Consider the following 24,476-nt stretch of genomic DNA (forward strand, 5'->3'; position numbering starts at 1 on the left):
TGGCAGACACTGCATATATTTTCACTGGTAAAGAAACTATGTATAAAGTTAGTTTTGAAAACTGGATTAATTAATATGGATGCTTGTAAACATGATTGTAACTCGTTTCAGTAAGCTTTACTGATGAATTGTTATTTAGATACTGAACTGAAAAATAAGTTTTATTTATTTGTATGTAATGCCACATGTGGGTGGAGTAGATTGTGAAGAAATTTGTTTTGCAAGTTTACATTTTCACCAACCAGAAGAACAAGTAGGTAGGACTGAGAGGACTACCGTACACTTTTTCTTCATCCAGCTAGATTTGCAGCTTGTATCACTCTGAATGCAGTTATGATGTTTTGTATTGTTAACGGGCTTTCTAAACCTGTTTAATCAGGATACCAATAATAAGCTCAAAAAAAAAAAAGAAACCTTCTCACAAAAGTAATCAAGTAATGTAAATGTTCCACTGTTCATAAAATACTGCAGAGTGAAGAAATATCTCCAATGATAAAAACGCAAGCCCATATGCGGATATTTCTGTTCATGGTTCCTGAATCTCTGTCTGTTCTTCAATTTATGTTCCTAGTGATGATTCCATAAAGGAAAAAAATGCTTTATTTGCTTGTAATGGCATGTTTAAGGTTTTATAATCCTCTTTGTTGTTAGCTTACAAGCTCAGAGTTGTAGAAGTTCCAATGCTGCAAATAGGTGAGAATTTTTAATTGCCGTTTATGTTATTACTGAAATTGTATGGTATTTGTTGCAGGATTTACAAACATACTGTGATTTTCCTGATATAATTGATGTCAGCATTAAACAAGCGAGCCAAGAAGGCTCCGGTGAGAGAAGAATTGTCACCATTCACAAACAAGACAGCAAGAATCTGGTCTGTTTACTTTGGTTGCTGTTCTTTCTAACAGACACTGCTTTGAGCAAGCTGTGTGATTATTGTATGCATAGTATTATATAATCCATGACTATGTTAATTAAGCATGAGATAAAACTAAACACTATCAGCAGTGTAAGGGGTGTTATCAGAACACTAAAGGTTTCCTGCATTCAAAGCTGCGTGCTTGAAATGAAATAGAAATAGATGTTTATATCTGAGGAAAATTTCTGGTACACAGATTGGTTCTTTTGTTTATTAGTCTTAAACCTGAGTCCATGGTTTCATTTCTCAAGTGTGCTGTTTCCATGGTATCCTGATAAGCTGTCTGCTAGAGACCAACACATTCAAAAAGGCTTCAAAATGTTCTGAAGAGAGATGATACAAAATAAGTATCAGGACAAAATTAATGTTACTGCTTTTACTGTGTACAATTCTTTGAAGAAGGTCTTAAGAAAGTGTTTTATGCCCAAATATAAAAAGCTTTTTACTTGAACTACAACCTTGCATTTGAGTTAGGCTTTCTAGCAGGTATAACTATCACAGAATTGTGGGGTGGACTGATCCTGGCTGGGCACCAGGTGCCCACCAAATCTGCTCTAATCACTCCCCTCTTCAGCTTGAACAGAGGAGAGAAAATGCAATGAAAGGCTTGTGGGTCAAGATAAGGATAGATATTGCTGACGTATTAACCATCATGGACAAAACAGAATTGACTTGGGGAAATTATTTGAATTTGTTTCAGAGAAGGGTAATAAGAATAAAAAATCCTAAAAATATTTTCCCACCACCCCTCCCTTCTTTATGGGCCAACTTTATTCCTTATTCTCTACATCCTTCCCGTCAGCAGTGTAGAGCATTGAGAATGGCAGGTGTGGTCAGTTCATTGCATGTTGTCTGTGCCTCTCAGTCTTCCTCAACTCATCCCCTGCTCCAGCAAGGGATCCCTCCAGTGGTGGAGAGTCCTTCATGAACTTCTCCCATGCATATTGTTTCCACAGCATGCAGTTCTTCATGAACTGCTCCAGTGCTGGTCACTGCCACAAAGTGCAGTTCTCCAGGAACAGGCTTCTCCACAGCTCCATAGTGGCTCATGGGGCCACAAATCCTGCCAACATCTGTGTTTCCCTGTAGGCTTCCCATGGGGTCACAACCTCCTTGAGGCATATCCTGCTTCTGTGACATGAGGTTCTTCATGGGCTGCAGGGGGATCTCTGCTGTACTATGAACTTCCATGGGCTGCAGAGGCACAGCTGCTTCACCATGGTCTGCGCCATGGTCTGCAGTTGTGTCCTGGTCCTGGTCCTCTTAAAAAGGAGTTTGAAGACACTAAATTCTTAACACTTACTCAAAAACACCTCTTCTTATTGCTCTCTAGCAAAGAACTTGCCAAATGTGCTCAGCTAAGTATGTCTCTGGTGTCACAGGCCAAGACATACTAAAGCCTGTTCTCTTGGGTTACGCTACTGAATGAAACCTAGGGTGGCTCAGAAAATGCTTCTCTGTTTTTGTTTTATTTGCAGCAATTAATATTTTGCTGCAGATTAATGTAATTTTTTCCCTGCTTTTATCTGTTAATCATACTGTGCATAAGACCTTTTTTCACACCCATTTTCCTTTGACCACACCATTTTTCTCCCTGTTCCTCTCCAGTGTAGCAGTCTTCATAGTAGTAAAATGTCATCTTCTGTCTATGATCCACCTGAGGATGCCAGTTTTTGCTGACTAGTAGTTAAGTTTTCAGGCAGGTACTTTCCTGGAGATTTTTCTTTTCTGCTTGAAGGCAGACATATAAATCTTTGATAAGTGAAGGCTTTCCTTTAGGGAAATGAACCAGACTGTATTGGCAGTGCAGTAGGTATCTGCATGCTGACTTGTATCTACTTGTTTTTCCCTTTCACATGCTTTCATATTGGCATTACTCTGCTGTTTCATCTATTCAGACTAAGGGTTTTTGTTTTTTTTAAGGCAGATTTCATAGAATCGTGGAATGGTTGGAGTTGGGAGGGACTTTAAAGATCAGCTGGTTCCAATGCCCCTGCCATGGGCTGGGACATGGTTCATTAGAGCAGATTGCTCAAAAGCCTGTTCCAGGGATAAGGCATCCACAACTTCTCTGTTTTCTTTGGTTTGGATTTGATATTGAACACTGAAGGTTGCTATCAAGTTTTGAATCATAACAATAAGGTAGAAGGTACAAACATCAGTTAAAAACTGCTTTTATTAATGTCTTTAATGTGCATAAGTATGCATATCTTTTATAGCATTAGCATATTCAGGAATTTTTTGTTGCCTATTAAAAATTGAAATTCTCTCTCCCTCTCTACCCCCACATTGTTTTCTGGCAATTGAACAGGAGGCTGAATTTCAGTCATTAAGAGAAGCTCTCTCCTTTGTATCATTAATTGATGGATATTACAGATTAACAGCAGATGCCCATCATTATCTCTGTAAAGAAGTAGCTCCACCATCAGTCCTTGAAAATATCCAAAGCAACTGTCATGGGCCAATTTTGTAAGTATTTTTTTTTTAGTAATATGATAATTCAATATTTTTTTGGAAGATGAGCTTTAGTTGTCTGTGAGCTGTGGTAGGCATCTTAAAATGTTTTTAATTGCTTTTATGTAACGTAAAATGCCTTATATTTTTCATCTTATTTTTCACTTGTAAAATACAGTGCCTTTGTGACATGTTATAAAAATTAAGTGGAAAGATAATTCCTTGATAGGGATAGAAATAGTGAGTTAGCAAGACTTGTTTAAGAGGAAATTAGTTCTTATAATAATAATGAATGTTGTTTTATTTCAGCTCTTTTTTCTTGTTAGCCATTTTCCTGGTTAAACCCATCTTTTTCAGCCACACAAATGTTTTGCTAATTTAAGCTTATTTGTTAGGTAATTTTATTATAGCTTCTTTCATAATGCATGTTGAAAATCATATCATAAGCTGTGGGGAATATATTTTTTTAGCCCTTAACATTTCTTATTGGATAAATAATTGTGATGGTTTAGTATAAAAAAAAATTCAATATGCTGCTCTCTACATAAGCAATCACCCTATATATTGAAAAATAAAGGGCAGAGAGATTATCTTAAAGAAAGCTGTACAAAATTGAAAGCTTTACTTATTGTTCTATTAGATATTTGTTAATATTGCTCATTACTCAACATCTTACATTTATGCATTTTGCAATTATGCAGCATTAAACATTTTCTTTTTACTGCAGCATGGACTTTGCTATCAGTAAACTGAAGAAGGCGGGTAATCAGACTGGTTTCTATGTCCTTCGCTGCAGTCCTAAAGATTTTAAGAAATACTTCCTTACCTTTGCTATAGAGGTTTGTATTCTGTCTTAATGCCTATTTAATTTTTGTTGTGATATAACAATGAGCCTGAGATGTTCAGTAAATGATTCTGAATTTTCCGCCAGAATGTTTGTCTGGTATGTATATTCTATGGCTACTTTTGTCAGACAGGGCAATTTTCAGGGTCTTGTGAGAAACGTCAGAGTTGATACAGAATTGCTGATGCACATGCCTTGGAGACCAAGGGAAGAGAGCCTAAGAGTTCTGAAGATAATGACATGGATCTTGGGACTGTGATGTTGGGATAAATATTTGGGAGATGGAGCTGGAGCAATCTGATGGGTTTTCTATTTTTTTAACATTTGGGGATTTTTACTTGAGTTTTTCCCTGGGTTTTCCACATACCTCCTCCCCCCCCCCCCGGCCACAAGTGGGGCTCCATTAGATTGGGTATGCAGCCTTTGACAATCTGAGAGTGCCTCCTTCACAGGTTCTTCTGGGTTTGGGTCTTGTCCTCATCCCCAATACTACCATATTATTCGGCAGCTGTTACATCTGCACAAATCTCCTGGGTATTTCTGTTGTTAGCTAGAGAGAAAACCACCCTGGAAATGCATATGGGTACTTAGAGAACCAGATGTACCTGTTCTCTCTGGCATTGCAGCTAGTGATGACATAATGCTTTATTATTGCTGTTAAATGATTTCATGATCATTTTTCAAGAATGGATTTATCCTTAATTACATTAGCAGAGCTCCCTTTGTGTTTTTAGCTAGGAAAGGTAATACTAGAATTTTCCTGCTGGTATACAGCGAGCTAGCAAGTTTGCTAATACTGTCAGAGATAGGTACATTTCTGAAAATGACCAAGTAATGCTGATGTGTGAATGGAGAAATATAGTGTCCAATCAGTGAGGTATGTTTGGTAGGGAATTTTGTAGACAAAGAAATCAGTTCCTGAACTAGCTTAGAGAGGCAAAGTTGAGAGTCAAGCTTGTGAGAGAAGACTACCTACCATTGCCTTTAAGTGACTTTACCGCAAATTTTTTTTCTTTTTCTGAGACTTGAGCAAGTCATTGGAAGATTTTTATATTCAGAATTTGTTGAAACATTTGTTGCAGGATTGAGATACAGCATCACAAAAGCACTATTAAGAGTTCATCTTGCTTAAAAATGTTTAATGGTATATTGTCAAGAGTCTTTGTGAAAATAATTCAATACATATTAAAAACACATATTAGGAAGTAATTTCTTAGAACTGTGCTGGAGATGACACAGAAGCAGAATTACAGCTGAGACCTCCAAATCTGCCAAACAAACATGGAGCATAAGCATTAGGGCTATTGCTTCCAGCAAAATTTTGCTTTGATGTAACCCCATGTCAGGGTGAATGAGCTTTCCTTAATAGCTCTGAAGGATTTTTCCTAGGATCCATTATCTGTTTTCTCAGCTCCATCTTTTCAGATTTCATTAACATTTGTTTTTCTTTAGCATCAACATGGTAGTTCCAGTGATGGGAGTAGAGTCATGTTTTCTCAGAATCAGTATTACATAGTGAGAACAAAATAACAAATTATGATCATATTTTACTGAAGCATCCTTTCTCTAATTAGTAGAGTGCTATACATTTAGATAAGCTTTCAAATATTAAATATTAATCAATTTCATTTATAATGGAAAAATTTTCTGCAGCGTGACAGTACTACAGATTATAAGCACTGCTTAATTACGAAGAATGAGAACGGAGAATATAATCTTAGTGGAACCAAGAGAAGTTTTAGTAATCTTAAGGATCTCTTGACCTGTTACCAGACAGAAACTGTCCGTTCAGACAGCATAATTTTCCAGTTCATCAAATGCTGTCCTCCAAAACCAAAAGGTAAGAGAGAGATTTCTAAGCAGAAAGTTTTCTATTTTCTAGATTAAAGACTTAAAAAATAAGTTAATACTAAATGGCTCTCAGGTAGATGCATGATACAAAACTGGGAGGAACTATTGGTACCCTTGAAGGCAGGGAAGCCCTTTAAAGAGACATCAGAGAATGGAGCAATCACCTGCCATACGAAGTTTCATATGAAGGAAAATGTCAGATCCTGCAGCTGGGATGGGGCAACCCTACATGTACAGACTGGGGAATGAGTTGCTGGAGAGCAGTGCCTTGGAAAGGGATCTGGAGCTCTGGTCTGTGGCAAGCTGAACATGGGTCAGCAGTGCCCTGGCAGCCAGGAGGGCCAGGCATGGCCTGAGGGCATCAGGGACAGCAAGGCCAGCCAGGCAAGGGAGGGGATTGTCCTGCTCTGCTCTGCGCTGGGGCAGCCTCACCTCCGGTGCTGGGGCAGCTCTGGGTGCCACAATAAGAGAGATATAAAGCTACTGGAGAGTGTCCAAAGGAGGGGAAGCTGTATGAGGAGTGGCTGAAGTCAGGTTTTCTGTTCAGCCTGGAGAAGAGGGGAATGAGGAGACGCCTCACTGCAGTTACAGCTTCCTCATGAGGGGAAGAGGAGGGACAGACACTGATCTCTTCTCTGGGGTGACAGTGACAGGACCCGAGGGAATGGCCTGAATCTGTGTTGGGGAGGTTTAGGTTGGGTGTTAGAAAAAGCTTTTTCACCCAGAGGGTGTTTGGGCACTGGAACAGCTCCCCAGGGAAGCGGCCACAGCACCAGCCTGACAGAGCTCAAGAAGTGTTTGGACAATGCTCTCAGGCACATGGTGTGACTTTTGGGGATGGTCCTGTGCAGGGCCAGGAGCTGGACTTGATAATCCTTGTGGTTCCCTCCAACTCAAAATATTTTGTGATACTGTGATACATTTGTGTGGGTTTTTTTTTTTTTTTATTTCACTGATCTATTTATTCATCTTCTTACTCATAGTTTGCAGTCGTGGTGTCTGCAGAATTTTGGTGTAAGATAGTCTTCCAGAAGTAATCATGGTAACCAGTTTTGTGATTAGAAGCAAAACTGGTTTCTTAATTGCAGTGGATTGTGTGCAGCAGCATTTCTTCTTACATCAAGTATTTTCATGTCTTGAGAAGGAAGGAGCTACTAAATGAATTATTTATCACTGAGAATACTTCCAAAGGCAATGGAACCAACAATGTCAGTGAATTTCTGTCATTGTTGATCTTAGCTGAGCTATGTCAAGTCTGCAGTGTGGTTTCAGCTCCTTTTTAATACTTAAAAATTACACATGGAATAGGGCTTCTGCCTGAGGAGGGGATTTTTCTTGCATTTGCATTTTTTTTTTCCCCTGTCTTTGATAGTCATATCTTTCTCCTTTATGAAATCTTTAAATATCTGCCCTTCTAAGTAGTACTACATGCAGTTTAATATTGTCTTTGTCTTTATCAAAGTTCTTTTTTAAAGACAAACTTGCCAGAACAGACTATATGATACAACTTTTACTTCTCTCAAATTTGATTGAAAGTAGCCAATGGATTCAAAACCTTAGAAATTATGTATCAAGTAAATATGTATGCACATTATAGAGAATAAATTTTTAACATTATTCCATTAAAATAAAAAATGTATATGCATCAGAATGATAAATTATTGAATAAATATAATCATGGATATAAGCAGATACCCACAAAGACATACTTTTCAGATTTAGTTTTAGTATAAGACTTGCTCGACTTTGTATTATAAAAGAAGGTAATTTACATCCCCTTTTCCATCCCCAATTGTTATTACAAATAATGCAGCAGTTAAAATATGAAAGGAGCTAGGAATATTTTCATTATGTTTGTCAAAAGAAACATAAAACTCATGAGTGAACCTAGATGATTTTGCTGATTAGAAAATATCAGACTTTGATTTCAGTTTAATGCTCTGTGTCTTTTAAATTACACTGATCTCAATGTGCTATTTTGTTTGTGTTGAATCAGGAGCCCCTCATTACCAACTCTTCTGAAACACTATTGGTTTAGTTTTATATTTTACAAATTTACTTTCGTTTTCCTTTCCCTCTTTCTTCTCCCAGATAAATCAAATCTCCTAGTCTTCAGAAGCAATAGCGTTTCTGATGTACCTTCATCACCTATGCTACAGAGACACAATAATGTCAATCAGATGGTTTTTCACAAAATCCGTAATGAGGACTTGATATTCGTAAGTCAGTTTGTTGCTTTTTCTACTGCAGATTTTGGGTTTAATATGCACCGAGTTTTAAAAACCTAGGCATGTGTTTAAAAGAATCTTACCTGAGCTGGGAGATTTTGCTGTAATCTTTCCTTAGAGTTGTGGAAAATAATTTTTTTTATTTTTCAGTAATGCAAATAAGTATTTTTTTATAATTAAGAAGCATTGTTTGGACTGCAATAACAGTTACTTGGTTCTAGAGATGTCTAAATACATAGCATTCCGTTAAATAATGGAATTGCTTCCTCTCTGGTTCTTGCAGCAAGTTGTTTTCTGAGATCCTTGAGTAGTCAATAAAAAACAAGCAAAAATTTAAGATGTTTCTGATATAGTTGCTCCCTTTCCTTCTCAGCTGGACTCTACAGCCAGCACACCTCTAAAGACTTGCATATGCTTATACAGGGTGGGGTTCTAAAGATGTCTTTTAAAACAGGCAGATATTTTGGATTTTATTCTGTCTGTATCCTTCCTTCCTTTTAGGAGGAGAGTCTTGGACAGGGCACATTTACTAAGATTTTCAAAGGTGTAAGGAAAGAAGTGGGAGACTATGGCCAGCTCCATCAAACTGAAGTTCTTTTAAAGGTGCTGGATAAAGTGCACAGAAACTACTCTGAGGTTGGTGTGATTGTTGACTGCTATATAACATTTGTCCATGCTATGCTGAGCATTAGTCTTCTTTTCATAAGCATTACCCATTTACTTCATAAATGAGTATTTGTGTGGTAGAGTTGTTTGTTGAACCAAGCTCATGCTTAGACTTGTGGCACTGGGAATATGGATTTGAGACTGGCTTTGGGAAGTACACCTATGTACTTTATTTCCCCTGTTCCCACCACCTGTGAGAGAATTCAGAGCTACCCACTGAGATCTGAAGAACAAGTAATTTATACAATTAAAGTACCAGAGGAGGTGTGATATGGCCACAGGATAGTCTTAACCAGTAAATTCATTGTTTACAGACAAGGGACCATTTAATTGGAAAAAGCTTCCTCTGGATCGAGTGTCTTCAGATTTCCAATAAAATCAAGTAATCAGAAGTATTTATGCATGAGAAAAACTTGGCATACAGGGATTCACCCATAATTACTGAGCCCTCTCACTTTTTGAGTGGTGCTTTTAGCAGACCTGAAATGCTTTTGTGTGCAAACTAATGAACTGGTAGTGTAATCAAGCCCAAGGCTCTGTTTGTGAGAACTGAATTTAACAAGATGTAGTAATGTTTATTATAGTAATGTAACTTTATAAAACTGCTTTTGATAACATAGGTAATAAATTTATATTTTAAAGTATGAATCAGTTACTAAAAGTTCAGAGGATATAAATAAACATATAGTCACTTGAAGGAAAATGTTCTCATTTTCACTTCATTTGTTGGGTGAGTAACCAGTACACAAGCAAGTGTAGGTGGAGATGCCACTGAACAGAATAAAAAAAATAAAGAAAGCATTAAAAGTATTTGAAACTCTCCTGAAAAAGTTGGAGAAGGTCTTGCTGTAGTGGATGAATTACATAATAATTTTTGTGTTTTAACTTAATAATGTGCTACAAAGAAATAAATTGGAAACTGAACAGTGCATATCACAGAATAAATTAGAAAGTGAATAGTGTATGATAAATTTGCCTTCAATTTACCTAGGTAATTGACGCTGAAAAAAAAAAAAAGATTATTTAAAAAATGTTGAGATACACTTGCCGGCAGAGAAAAAGAGGCTTTTAACCTATCTGAAATGTGTAGCACCAGTTATTTAGAAAAAGAATATTAGGAAAAAACCTCCATGACAAAAACACTGAAGCAAAAACCAACCAAACAAGAAACAGTTGCCAAACACAAACCAACAACAATATAAAATATGTTACATAGGGTCTTTGCAAAGAGATAGTTGAAATGTTTTGAAAAAATTGTTTTAGTAAATTTATTAGAACTTTGGGGCTTTGTTTTTACTGATGTATTTTCTTTCTCAATCTCTCCCTCTCCTTCCAAAAAGTCCTTTTTTGAAGCAGCAAGTATGATGAGCCAGCTTTCTTACAAACACTTGGTGCTAAATTATGGAGTCTGTGTTTGTGGAGAAGAGAGTGAGTAGAAATTAATTCTTTTTTTACCAATTTTTATAAGTCTCTACTAGAGTTTGACATTGGTTTTGGATAAAACCAGAGAAAAACCAAACAAAACAGCAGAAGTTCAACACCAGCTGGACAGCTAATACATGTTCATGCTGCTGCAGTATTAGCCTTGGTATCTGAGAGCTAGTTAAAAAAAAAAGAAAAGGGAAAATTGTTTAAAGTACAGTCAGTGTGAATAGTAACCTCTGTAGATGACTCAGTCATGTCTGTTCTGTCTGAGATGAGTTTTGCTGTGCCTCTGGAATGAGCTTTTGAAGTGCCAGAAAAATTGCATCCTTACATTGCATCAGCTGTGGTTAGCTAGAAAGGGAGGTACTGTGCAACCCAGAAAAATCTTCATTTATTGTGATCAGAAACAGACATTGCCACTCTTTTCCACCTGTGCTGACTTTATGAAAACAAATATAACTTTGGGAAGTTTGGTTTAGAGATCCCGTTCTGAAAAATATGAGGTCCTGGTAATTCAGCAAACATACTACAAAATTGTAGCAGCAATAAAATGTTTGCGTTGTCTGCAAAAGTTTAATGTCTTTCCAGTTTAGCTTACAGCTTTGTGACTGTGTATCAGTAAGATTTTTTTAAGAATACCTGAAATACACTTGTACCATCTTGAAATAAGATGTTAAGTTTGGATGGTTGCCATATGCTAATGTGACTTCAAATATGACTGTTGGATCTCACTTTGACATTTTTTCTTCTTCATTCAGTCTTTCGGCTGAGATGTCAGTTTGCTCAAAACCCTTTTTTTTTTCTGTGATTAGAAACTTGTATGAAAGGAAGCATTTTATAATTGTATGGGCATATTATATAGGTGGTTACCTTCATTAGGGAGAAAGAATTTCCAAAACAGACGGTGGATTCAGTAATCAGAATTTACCTCTGTAATCAGAAATTACCTCTCATAGTATGCTTTAAAAGGCACAGCATTATGTTTGGCCAAGACAACTACATGGGGTTTTTTGTATTTTATTCATTTTACCACACACAGGGATGATACATAAAATTTCAGGTAGATCAAGTTTATAATTGAAAAGCAAGAGCATAGAGTATTCTTGACAGTACTCAGATACCACAGAACTTGAAATTTGTAGTTAGATCACCAACAAGGTATCAAAAGAAGAGTACTACTAAAGTCATTAATCTGTCCTGAAATTTTATTATTTGTTGTTGATTTTAATTGTTACTCTTTTTATCATTATGAATCAGACATCCTTGTACAAGAATATGTAAAATTTGGATCCTTGGACACATACTTGAAAAAGAACAAAAATATTATCAATATTTTGTGGAAGCTGGAAGTAGCCAAACAGTTGGCATTAGCCATGCATTTTCTGGTAAGTGGTTCAGTTTTGTTAATTGCAGAATTCAGGTGATTCTGACTAATATGTGTAGAAAGGCTGAGCTATTACCTGAATTCTTAAAACTCTGGAGGGTTTTGATAATGGATTGGCTATATACCAGCTATTTAGTAGATATCCAGAGGCAGACTTTGTATCTTGAACAAAGTGTGGTTGAATGTCCATTCTTTTTTAATGCTTTTTGTTTTAGCATGAAATATAAACACATTTGCAGTAATGCTTTCCCCCACCATCCCCATAAATCAGTCCTTTCTGGGCTTCCCACCTCAGCTCACGATGTTGAACATAAACTATTTCCTGGTAGTATTAATACTTAACCACTGGGAGGGGAAAACACTGTACTGTTCACTCTGCCACTGCATTCTTCTTGGGCATTAGGTCTCAACCTTACAGTCCTTCCAGTTAAATATAAAGGCCATTATTCAAGACAGGATATGTGACTAGATAAGTCTTTTCTTTAACAGGATTTAAATATTCTTATGTTAAATGGATAGATGAGCATTCTTCTGAGTTCAAAAATGTCAAATTGTTTCAGACTTTAGGCAAATAACAAAAATTGGCTGAAAACTGTAAGTTTGAGAGAAATTGTGGTGTACCTGGAGTTTGATCAGCTTAATCTGTGATCATTATTTTAATTGCTGATGTTTCCCTCATGCTGTACAGTATTTGTTTTTAAATATCTCTTCAACATTAAGACTTTTTGTCAGTTTGTAAAAGATGGATTTCTGTTTATAGGAGGACAAAGGCCTTGTTCATGGGAATGTCTGTGCAAAAAATATCTTGCTTATCAGAGAGGAAGACAGGAAGTCTGGAAACCTCCCATTTATAAAGCTAAGTGATCCTGGCATCAGTATTACAGTTTTGCCAAGAGACAGTAAGTCTTTGCATCAACTTTCTTGTTCAATGCTTCTGACTTGAAAAATAAGTTTAAGGGTGGGTTTTTTTTGACCACCATCTAATCTAATTTTGTCATAGTAAGTTCCTTGATCTGTATGTCATTTTATAATTATCGCTACAGTCTTAGCCAAGCAGTTTTGAGTGTACCTTTTAAATTAGCAAACAGCTACAGGAAATAAGGCCACAGTTCTCCATTGTGTGAGCTTTTTTCTCTGCTGTTCTCATTTTCAACCCTTTTTCATTGGTAGTACCATTGTTACATTATATTGTAAATATATAATATAGTCTCTTACATTTACAGATAGTTGCTGAACTTAGTGTCTTGTAATTGATCAAGAACTTTCAGAACTGAAGCCAAATGCACTTTTGAAAATGCTGACTGGCAGTTAAAAATCATCTTCAGTGCATTTCTTAGTGACTACCTAGAGCCGTTTGATGTTAAAAATACTGGGTTATCATCTACTCTTAAGACTGTTCCAATGCTTTACAAACAGCAAAATTAACTAAATGGAAAATGTGTGCAAGGTTGTTATGCTAATGGAATGGAAGTAACCTTACTATTCCTTTTATGGTCTTTCTTTTTAATGAAAACACTTCTTACTTGGTACTTTTTATTGATGTCTAAAGAAGTAATGGATCTAACAACTTATACATAATGCAGTGTCATTATTTGCCAGTAAACTATTTAAATTCTTCATGTTTTAATATGAAGCTTACATTATTCTTATGAGATCTCATTTTAAGGACCTCTTAATCCAAATCAGTACAATCCCATGTTTTAACTTGTTACTAGAGTCAGTAGCAATAGCTTAAAAATCACATAGTGTAATATTCCTTTTCATGGTGCCTTTTGCTGTGCCATAATATGCCAACCACTAGCAAAGTATTTTTTATTCTTTGATGTCTTAGTTCTTTGTGATAGCTGTTGAGTCTTGGTAAGATGGTGGAAATAGAGACATTACAGAAAAAATATAACATGGAAATTATATTAAGGCAATTTTATACTTTTAGGCTTATTTTACGATAAAACGAATGGATCTCCTCTTTGATTCACAAACATTATTTTAATTTTTGTCCACATTCCATAATTTGATTTTCTTTGTGGGAACAAATACTTGGAAAAATATTATTAATACATTGCAATGAAATACCTGTCTGTATTAAAGCAATTTTTGCCAAATCAAATATGTTAGGGAATTTTATGGTATTATTGTTTATCTTAACAAGTTTCCTTTGTGTGATTGCACAGTTCTTCTTGAGAGAATACCCTGGGTTCCTCCTGAATGTATTGAAAATCCCAAACAACTGAGCCTAGCTACAGACAAATGGAGTTTTGGTACCACTTTGTGGGAAATCTGCAGTGGAGGAGACAAACCCCTGAGTGCACTAGATTCTTCAAGAGTAAGTATTACTGGGTCTGCAGTCATAGCAGTCTTTGAACACTTCTAATTTAGAACATCTGCTTTGTAACCATATCAGCATGTAAAGTGGTGTGGCCTATGACCACTGCAGGAAAAAGACATATTTGCTTGTAGGTAATAACCAGAAGAGATGATTTGAAGTTTGTTTTTATGTTGTTTATTTTGATTTTTAGGGGGACAAAGAATTGTCAGTATTATCTAGTTCGTATTTTTGTTGCTTTGTTGCAGCAGTGTGTATCACCTTAAACAGAAAAGTACTCATAACAGTGTGCATGGATTTTAATTAGCATTCTTGTAATTGGACATCTTACTTTGTGTGTTGCAACAATTCTACTATTTTAGCTAAATGAGTAATTTTAACTTTTATCTCAGGTATAGGCAGGAAATGGAGAAGAAACATATTCCATTAAAAAACTAATTCATATGTATTTACTTCTTTAGTTGGAACCAAAAAGAATACTTCACTATGCCACAAATGTACTAGTAGAATTACTTTTGTAAAGGTACTGTAACCTTCCCATAAAGCCTGATTTGATTTCTCAGGTATTTTAATCAGCTCTTGTAATAATCTCCAAGGTTTACCTAGACCTAACTTAAAGATATCTAAGTATTTCAGAAGTTGCCCCACATTCTTCCATAATGCTTACAAATCTTTTCACAACTGTCAGTGCAGCCAGTTCACAGGTAGGTAGAATTTTCTGCTGGACCTACCCAGCTGAGGATTTATGAAAGTGCCAATAAAGGAGACACTACTTTTCTCATCTTTCTCTATCATCTTATCTTCTACCAGTAATCGGCTGGAAATTTCTGAACTGATCACTATAAATTATACTAGCCTTGCCTTAGATTAAAATTGGTGGGATGGACATTTGGTGAGATAACAAGTCTAGGTTTAGAGCTGTAATTTTTGGCTACTCTTAGGAGAATGTTAAGGCTTCTGCAACTCTTCATGGTTGTAAAATGCAAAATGACTTACCTGTTTAATTCCAGAAACTACAGTTTTATGAAGATAGGCACCAGCTTCCTGCCCCCAACTGGACAGAACTTGCAAACCTCATAAACAACTGCATGGATTATGAGCCAGATTTCAGGCCTTCTTTTAGAGCAATTATACGTGATTTGAACAGTTTGTTCACTCCAGGTGAGTTTGCGATATAATAGGATCAAAAAGACTCCTGTTTCCTATTGGTTCACTTTCTTTTTAGTATGTTTTTTGCAATACATCATTGTATGTGACTGCAAATTATTGCATAGAAATAAAGGTGGCTGTCAATATGCTACTGAGCTTGAAGTGTGCCTAACAAAAGCCAAACAAGCCATGACAGTAATAAGGTTCTTCCTTTTCTTGTTCACTGCTCTGTGCCTTCTGTTCCCTTTCTTCCCTTCTTCCTTCTACCTCTCAGATTATGAGCTATTGACAGAAAGTGATATGTTGCCAAATATGAGAATTGGAGCACTTGGATTTTCTGGCGCTTTTGAAGATCGGGACCCAACACAATTTGAAGAAAGACATCTTAAGTTTTTACAGCAACTTGGCAAGGTAAGATGTTTCAAAGTTCTGTAATAGTTTAGGAAATAACTATGGTTTTCAGTTAACCTTTGATGACCCCATTATTTGCAGTGAATTTTCTGTTTTAAAAGTTAATAATTTCAGTCATATCTGAGCAACATGTGCAGTTCCTTCTAGCTCTTTTTTCACTTTCAAAGTATTCTTAGAAGAAAATTAGCTAACTTCCACAATGAATCCAGTCACACCAAAAGGCTAAGTACTTTTAAGTAATGCAGAGCTGCCTGACATAAATGATAGATGGTTAGATAGATGGATACACACATGCACTAGATATTCAGTTAACAACACTCTGGAGCATTCTTGTGCAGAACTAGTGGGATTAGTGTTTTTTTGCGTGCATATTCTGAGAAATCTGAATATACAGCCTCTAAATTCAAAAGGAAGATATATGTCTTCAAGATACATGTAGGCCTTGAACTTTTGGTCTTAGAAATCAGCATCTGGTTATTAGTTTTGCAAGTCATTGCAGCCTGGCTGTGTGAAAGCAGACCTAGACAGATGACCAAGTGCAGCTGGCAGTATTTTTCTAGAATGGTTCTTTGCTGTTTTATTTGGTTTTTACCAGTATTCTTTTGGCTTCAAGTACAGAAGCAGCCTGAAAATGAAGTAGCAGAAGTACTTCTGTTTGCAGATAGTTGTTCACTGTGATAGCATAGCATAGGGAGAACAGCAGAGTGGTAGGTGATGGCTGCATAAAGGAAGACAAAAGACAATATAAATGAAGAAAGAGACAAAACCTGAACATTGAAACAAATCGGAGAGGAACCAAAATGAAAAAGAGCAGAATTAAGAACCAAGACAAAGGCATTTATGCAAGTGCAGGAAAAGTATTAGTCCAGTGGAAGTGGAAATTTGCGAAAGGAGAGAAAATAGATGGACATCACCCTCTTTCCTTGTCCTCATTTCTTGTTCTGTTTGCTTCCTTTCATGGAATATATTTCAACTGTTACCCTCAGTCCTGCACTTTTCCTCTCAGGGAAGTTTTGTGGCCTTTCACTTAATTAATTAATCACATAACCTTAATGCTTAGTACTGTGAGCACTGAACAAAGACTACACTCTACATGAGCAAACATGTACTCTAGGAAACACAAAGAGCGAATGATGTGGACTTGTTTTTAATTCCCAAGTGTTTCCATTTGTGACCTAGGGAAATTTTGGCAGTGTTGAGATGTGCCGCTATGACCCGCTGCAGGATAATACTGGGGAGGTGGTTGCTGTGAAAAAGCTGCAACATAGCACAGAGGAGCATCTTCGGGATTTTGAAAGAGAAATTGAAATACTTAAATCACTGCAGCATGATAACATCGTTAAATACAAAGGAGTATGCTACAGTGCAGGTATGTCCTATACTGAATACACCTAAATATACATACTGAGAAGTTCAGAGAGGTAAGTGTTTATGACAGTCACTCATTTGTTATAAATTTGCCAGGACTGAGAGAGTACAAAACAAAGGAAGTTTTTTGAAAGATGATAACATTGGTAACAAGCTGATCTTACCATTCTGAGTTTCATCTTGACAACACAGACATACAGACTTCTACTTTGCCTTAGCAATAGTAGCTGAAGTATTGATGAGATGATGTTGATTAGTAATATATTAATTTTCCAAGCATATCCACATTGTTGTTGAGTTTCAATAAGTGGCATTTTTTGAGGAAATGCAGGTAATTAGTATATGAAACATTGCATAGTGATGTATAGATCATAAATTAATATTTTTGTATTAAGCCCATTTTATATCATGGCTACTGATAGAGGAATTAAAACGCTTCTGTTAAAAAACTCGTCTTTGGAAAATTACAGAAAAAATTACATTTTTACTTTTTGTTATTGCTCTAAAAGGACGGAGGAATCTAAGATTAATTATGGAATACTTACCATATGGAAGTTTACGAGATTATCTGCAGAAACACAAGGAGAGGCTGGACCACAAGAAGCTTTTGCTGTATGCATCTCAGATATGCAAGGTAGGACATTTCAAATTATATATATATTTCAGTGAAGTTCTTTCTCCTTTTTCCATCCCATTTGTCTCAAACCAACAATAACTGGTTATTTTGGTGTATCTTCTATAATGTGGTTGGGCTGCTAGCACCACATAACCCTCATAAAAAGTAGCAATGTAATCAAGACCTGAAAAAACTTCTGGGTATCTTAATACAGGACGCTGAGACTGCTCCATCTGCTGACTGAGGCAGAATATATTCACTTTTCTCCCTAAGGTGACCTGACATAAAGTATTGTAGGAGCTAATACACTCACTCAGGCAAAACATTCTATAATGGAATTTTCAGAAATTTGACATTCAGCTATAAAAACAGCATAACAACATGTGTATGTTTAAACAATTTACTTTAAACTGTAAGAGCAAAGATACATGACTTCTGTATGCAGAACTAGAGGCCTTATAAGTACCCAAACCTGTAATAAATTGTTTGGTACCAAACCTAATTCATAAAATCCTGAAAAGTGGTACAAACATCTGATCTTTCTTGTGATCTCATTTTCCTTATAAAGAGGGCTTATACCTTCCCTATTTTTATTCTGTAATTATGTTTTAGATATTAGAAACTAGAGACACCTGAGATTTCATTGCATATTTAGAAATTTGAGAAGAGAAAAATAAATGGGAGTGAGGGGGAGAGAGACAAAAAATATAACCACATTCCCCTCAAGGCATGTACCAGAAATATTTTTAAATTTTTTTTATCAATACCTGTATCAAAGACATGGAAGCAGTAGGTTACATAGGATTACATAATCACAGAATCAACTAGGCTGGAAAAGACATTTGAGATCATTGAGTCCAACCTATGAATGAACGCAGCCATTCAGGCCATGGCACTGAGTGCCCCATGCAGTCTTTCCTTAAACACTTTCATGGACAGTAACTCCCCCACAGCCCATTCCAATTCCCAATTATCCTTTCTGTAAACTATTTCTTCTTAATGCCCAACCAAATCCCCCCCTGCTGCAGTTGTGTCCTCTGATCCTATTGCTTCTTGCCTGGGAAAAGAGCCTAACCCTCATCTGGCTACAGCCTCCTTGTAGGGAGCTACAGAGAGGGATGAAGTCCCCACTGAGCCTCCTTTTGTTCAACAACCTCAGCTCCCTCAGCTGCTCCTCACAGGACTTGTGCTCCAGAACCTTCACCAGCTTCACTGCCCTTCTCTGGACATGCTCCAGCACCTCAATGTCCTTCCTAAATTGAGGGCCCAAGAACTGGACACGGGATTTGAGGGGTGGCCTCACCAGTGCTGAGTACAGGGGGTCAGTCCCTGCCCTGCTCCTGCTGCCACACCATTGCTGGCACAGGCCAGGAGCCATTGGCCTTCTTGGCCACCTGGGCACTGCAGGCTCATGCTCAGCTGCTGTCAGTCAGTATCCTCAGATTCCTTTCTGCCTGACCACTGCCAGCCACTCTGTCCCCAGCCTGGAGCTCTGCCTGAGGCTGTTGTAGCCAAAGTGCAAGGCCTGGCACTTGGTCTTGCTGAACCTCATACTGCTGGATTCAGCCCTTTGATCCAGCCTGTCCAGGTCCTGCTGCAGATCCCACTCCAGCAGATCAATACTTCCACCCTACCTGGTGTTGTCCATGAATTTACTGAGGTTATATTCGATCCCCTCATCCAGATCATCAGTCAAGGCATTAAACAGGACTGGGCCCAACACAAATCCCTGGGGGACAGCACTGGTGACCAGCCACCCACTGGATATGGCACATTCACCACTACCCTCTGGGCCCAGCCATCCAGCCAGTTCTGAACCCAGCACAGAGTGCTCCTGTCCAAGCCGTGGGCTGCCAGCTTTTCCAGGAGTGTGCTGTGGGAGACAGTGCCAAAGGCCTTGCTGAAATCCAGGTAGGCAACATCCACAGCCTTCCCTGCATCCACCAGGCAGGTCACCTGATCATAAAAGGAGATCAGGTTGGCCAGGCAGGACCTGCCCCCCCTAAATCCATGCTGGCTTGGTCTGAGCCCTTGGCCATCCCATAGGTGCTGTGCTGTGTGATGGTACTCAAGATGATCTGTTCCATAACCTTGCCAATCACTGAGCTGAGGCTGACGACTGCCCTGTAGTTTCCCAGATCCGTCTTTTGGCCCTTTTTGTTTCCCAGATCCTTCTTCTGGCCCTTTTTGTGGATGGGTGTCACACTGGCCGCCTTTCAGTCATCTGGGACATCCCCAGTGATGACAGATGATGGAGAGTGGCTTGGCGAGATCTTCTGTCAACTTCCTCATCACACTATGATGGATGAGGGTGTTTATTAGAGTATGTTGTCCAAAATATTCTTATGTCTGGTAATTGTGCCCTGCCACCTTAAGATCCTAAGACTTAGCTTCTGCTATATCTACAGAAAAGGTCTGACAATCAGGGGAGAATCTCTGCCAGAGCCAAGACCACCTCCTGACATTCAAACTTTCTCATGGTGAAAAGAGCTTGCTGGTTCCCTGCTTGAAACTGGACTAACCTTTTAGCTGCTGAACCTCTTGCATGTATCAGGAATGCTGCACCCTTAACAGCTTATCTCACCTATTCATGTGCTTCACTGAAGCACAACAATGTGGGTGGTCTCTGGGAAAAGCTCATTCATGGGCAAGCAGTGCAGAATGTAGAAAAACAAAAAAAAGTTAGCAAGTCTATGGCAAGTGTCTTTGGAGAGAGAAAGGATTGGACAGGTGACCACCCACTTCAGAGGGCTGAAGAGCTCTCTGATCTGTGTCTCCAAAACAAGAAGTCATTCTCCGGTAACAGGCCTAAGAAATTTTCTTACAATTACTTCTGCAACAAAATTACGTTTTTATGCTGGTGAGTCATTATAAACAATCTTTGTTCAAGCAGAGACCTGGAATAATCTTAAAACTCAGCACCACCTGTGAGGGTGGTGACCAAATCTTTCATGGAAGTAAGACGCAACATGGATTTTTGAGTACACAAAGGCTGCAGACAGTTAGCTGTTATATTCTGTCTCCATCTCAGCCTGCTGCGACCTCACAGGCTGCGACCTCAAGGTGCTGGCTTGTGCACTCTCATAAGAAGCTGCAAAGCATGTAGAAGTCCTCAGGCTTTCATTCAAAGCTTTATGAAATAACAGTGGCAACATGTCTCAGGACCCTGGTCTGAGGTGTCCATTGGGAGGACTGGAAGGTGGATTTTTACCCTTGATGGCTGTGCAAATGTGGCAGAAATCTTTGGGAAAGGAACTGTATTCAGAAACTACAAAGAAAAAGGACCTTAGTGTGTGTGTACATACACGTACATGAAAGAACTTTGAAAATATTACATGTCTTCAGGATGGTGAGAAATTGAAATAGCAGATGAGATTATTCCTTCCTAAGTACCAAGCACCAGCCAAGAGAAAGGGAGATAAAATATGCATCCTGCAGATACTAAAGCAGGAAAACATACAGCTTTGATAATTACATGGGAACAATGTATGAAAATGTAGGAAATCTGTATAGAATAGAGCTTGCTCTTAATAAAGAAACATTTTCACTTCTAAGAAAAGTAAAATCTAAGAGTTACAGTGTATGTGCCTTGCTTTGGAGTATTTTTGCTGTACAATCTGCAAAGTAGAGGTTATATCAATTGCTTTAAGATTTCTCTAATCTGTGGCATTCTGTTTCTCCAAAACAACATAATTAGTGAGTACCTGATATTGTGAAAATGGAATCTGAATGGTTTTTCTTTGTTTAACTGATCGTGTTATGCTTTTCAGCCGGTTTTGCTTTTCTTGCAATGTTTGCTCTTTCAGCGTCTCACATCTCATCTTTCTGCTGTGCATTTCTGTCAGTCTGTAATCTTGGGGGGTTTTCATCAAAAACCTTTCAACCTCTGCCTTGCTGTTTTCCTCTTAAGTGTATGAGAGAAATGAAGGCACACCCATTTACCTGAGGGTTAAAATGAATGTGTTTGGTTGTTTATTGTGTTTTGGTTCCTTGCTACTACACTGGGAGAGGGTTTTCCTTCCCTTAATGTTTGATGTGTTTCAGGTGTCCTTGCTGGTGAACCAGTTTTAAAGACAGAAACATTTTAAATCACATTTAAACTCTGTTGTTAGACTAGAGCCACAGGATTGTGATATCCACTTAGAATTTGCATGACTTCAGTTAAAGATCTGCCTTATGTGTTTTCCAGGCTAACAGAAAAGTTAGTGTCATCAAACTTCAGGGCTGTTTTCAGAATAGTACATTGTAGTAAGAAAAAGCTGTAGTATTTTCATAGGCTAGTTGTACCAGTAAGATAGAGCCCTCACTTTGAATTAAGGTTTGGTATTTATGGCAGTGAACAAGCTGGCAATGAGGAATAGGGCATTTTTGAACAGTTTTGTAACGAGCTGTGAGAGAACAGCAATGCCACCCAGTGGTACTGGGAGGTACTAGAATCTGAGAGAAAGACTGTACTTTGTAGCCAAACTCTGAGGTTTCTGACATTAAGAAAAAATGGCATGACTAGTAACAACATTGCTTTTCAGAACTTTTGAGATCACCAATGCTATTTGTGTAATTTAACTTTTCCACTGCGTTGAAAGGGTGATATGCTTTCTTACAAAACTATGAAACTGACAACTTGCTTGGTGATTACTTTCATGTATGAATTGGGTATTTCTTGACATTGTGCAGCATCACTTTCAGTCCTCCATTTATTGCTGTCTTAGCAAGACCTTCTTGTTTTAGTAATGCCACTACACACGCTGGCTTTTTCCAAATTTCACTGTTAGTGAAAGTAACTAAGTGCATTGGTAAGAAGGGATCATCAGCCGCAAAAGACAACATGCCTTCAGACCAATGCTTTGTTACAGCAATCTCTGGGAATGTAACAACAAGCAGAACTGTACTGGTGAATAATTGTCCATACGAAAGAGATACAAAGCACACTGTTGGGAATACAGTGAATAGTAGTCAAATTCAAGGAATCATAATACAAAATTTCATGGAAGCATTCAGGAAAGCAGATACAGAAAATGAAGAAAAAAGCTAAATGAAATGGATATGTTGGACAATCTTCTCATGTGCTTTGGATTGTCTAGCTTAGCCCAAATTTTTTCCTTCTACATATCACCAGCCAACTGCCTTTGGGCACAGAAAGGAGCAGTAGCATTTATCCAGCTACATAATCAAAAAAGTACTTGGCTCTGACAGGTGGTTATCTGTCTCCCTCCTGTTAAATGGAATTCACTGAGCTTGGACTCGGAGAAGACAAACCTGGTTTTAGTTTTAACTTTGAGGTTAATTCATCCCCTTAGGGAAAGTGCACCTATGTAGTGGTAAAAATAACTCTTTTCCTGTTCTGTTTGTAACCTCTACACCTAGGGCATGGAGTATCTAGGAACAAAAAGATATGTTCACCGAGATTTAGCAACAAGAAATATCTTGGTGGAGAATGAGAACAGAGTTAAAATTGGAGATTTTGGATTGACAAAAGTTTTGCCACAAGACAAAGAATACTACAAAGTGAAAGAACCTGGTGAAAGTCCTATATTTTGGTAAGTCTTCTTTTGGTATGTGAAATCATGGCATGTTTTCAGTTTTTACCCTTCAGCCAATTCATTTTGCATGTTGTGGAATTCTTACTTGCAAGCTCCGCGTCAGTTTTCCAGCATTGTGAAAGTCACTTGCATGATATTTCACTTCACAGAGTGGCATCTAGAACTTTTCAACATATTTTTTAAAAACCCAGGAAAACACCCAAAATAAAAATCAAAAAAATACATATTTAAAGAAAATAGCATCCAACAGAAAACATATTCAGATATAAAGGTAGTCTAAAATGGCCCATTTTCCTAGATTCTTTCAAGTTTTTAGGTATTCTACTTCCTTAGAAACTGGTCATTCATGTCTTCCAGCTGAGATCAGTTGGATACACCCCAAGAGAAAATGGCATTCCATACATGCAGTTTTAGTCTGTATTTTAATTCTGACTCAGGCACTGTTTACCTAAAGAATAAATTATACAAAATGGCATCTTAGTAGGTGTTATTGGAGAAGTACAGTTTAGTTCCAAAAGTATCTGCAACACAGTTCACTGAAAGCGATGGAAGGCTGTAATTGTCTTTCTTTGCAGGTCTAATCACATCAAATTCCTATCTACTTGCACTACAAATAAGAAATATATCTACAACCTTGTTGGAAAAAAAATCAAACTTGGTTATAGTTATCACCAACTGTGTTTGTTTAAGGTGGATTTGGTTTTCAAAACCAATTAACTATTATTAAAGGAGTAGTTAGTAATTGAAGGTACAAAAAGGAAATAAGAACATACTAATATCAATGAATAAAGAACACTTACTCATGAAAAAGAAATCTGTCTTACTAAAACACATGTTTTCAAAATCAAAATGGCACGTGTTGCAGAGAGCAATTTTCCTTGTACTGTGTGTTGCAGGTATGCTCCAGAATCTCTGACAGAAAGCAAATTTTCTGTGGCCTCAGATGTGTGGAGCTTTGGTGTGGTCTTGTATGAACTCTTCACCTATATTGACAAAAGCAAAAGCCCACCAGCTGTAAGTATATAGTTAATAAATCTCAGAGAATTTGTTTATTTAAATTTCCTAGACTGTCATGTGCCTCAATAGGTTAATGTTTACTGATCCTTTTCTGGAGATACCTTAGTGTTTGAGACAGCATCCAGTCTGAAGCAGTAACTAAAAGGTAACTGGTATCAAGCCATAAGAAAGAAAGAAGATCTGAAAATTACTTCATAGTCTGTGCATATCTTAGTCATTCTGTAACTTCTGTTTGAAAAATATTTTAAAATCTCTTGTTATAGGTTGTTCTTTCTGATCCTTTG

The 24,476-nt window shown here is 37.5% G+C and overlaps 1 protein-coding gene across 8 annotated transcripts in view; it reads left to right on the top strand.

Moving 5' to 3' along the window:
- Nucleotides 1-24,476, top strand: part of JAK2 (Janus kinase 2) — an 86,640-nt gene that overhangs the window by 50,779 nt on the left and 11,385 nt on the right. For all 8 annotated transcript variants that reach the window (XM_064735337.1, XM_064735344.1, XM_064735341.1 and 5 more), the window contains 16 exons: nucleotides 752-871; nucleotides 3,228-3,385; nucleotides 4,098-4,209; nucleotides 5,868-6,054; nucleotides 8,157-8,284; nucleotides 8,795-8,929; nucleotides 10,300-10,387; nucleotides 11,642-11,769; nucleotides 12,529-12,667; nucleotides 13,940-14,091; nucleotides 15,102-15,252; nucleotides 15,515-15,651; nucleotides 16,831-17,020; nucleotides 17,529-17,653; nucleotides 23,000-23,172; nucleotides 24,072-24,189. In XM_064735337.1, the coding sequence (XP_064591407.1) occupies nucleotides 752-871; nucleotides 3,228-3,385; nucleotides 4,098-4,209; nucleotides 5,868-6,054; nucleotides 8,157-8,284; nucleotides 8,795-8,929; nucleotides 10,300-10,387; nucleotides 11,642-11,769; nucleotides 12,529-12,667; nucleotides 13,940-14,091; nucleotides 15,102-15,252; nucleotides 15,515-15,651; nucleotides 16,831-17,020; nucleotides 17,529-17,653; nucleotides 23,000-23,172; nucleotides 24,072-24,189 (2,241 nt within the window). The remainder of the gene's footprint in view (nucleotides 1-751; nucleotides 872-3,227; nucleotides 3,386-4,097; nucleotides 4,210-5,867; nucleotides 6,055-8,156; nucleotides 8,285-8,794; nucleotides 8,930-10,299; nucleotides 10,388-11,641; nucleotides 11,770-12,528; nucleotides 12,668-13,939; nucleotides 14,092-15,101; nucleotides 15,253-15,514; nucleotides 15,652-16,830; nucleotides 17,021-17,528; nucleotides 17,654-22,999; nucleotides 23,173-24,071; nucleotides 24,190-24,476) is intronic.

The sequence above is a fragment of the Zonotrichia leucophrys genome, chromosome Z (genome assembly GCF_028769735.1).
Source record: "Zonotrichia leucophrys gambelii isolate GWCS_2022_RI chromosome Z, RI_Zleu_2.0, whole genome shotgun sequence".
Taxonomy (NCBI): Eukaryota; Metazoa; Chordata; class Aves; order Passeriformes; family Passerellidae; genus Zonotrichia; species Zonotrichia leucophrys.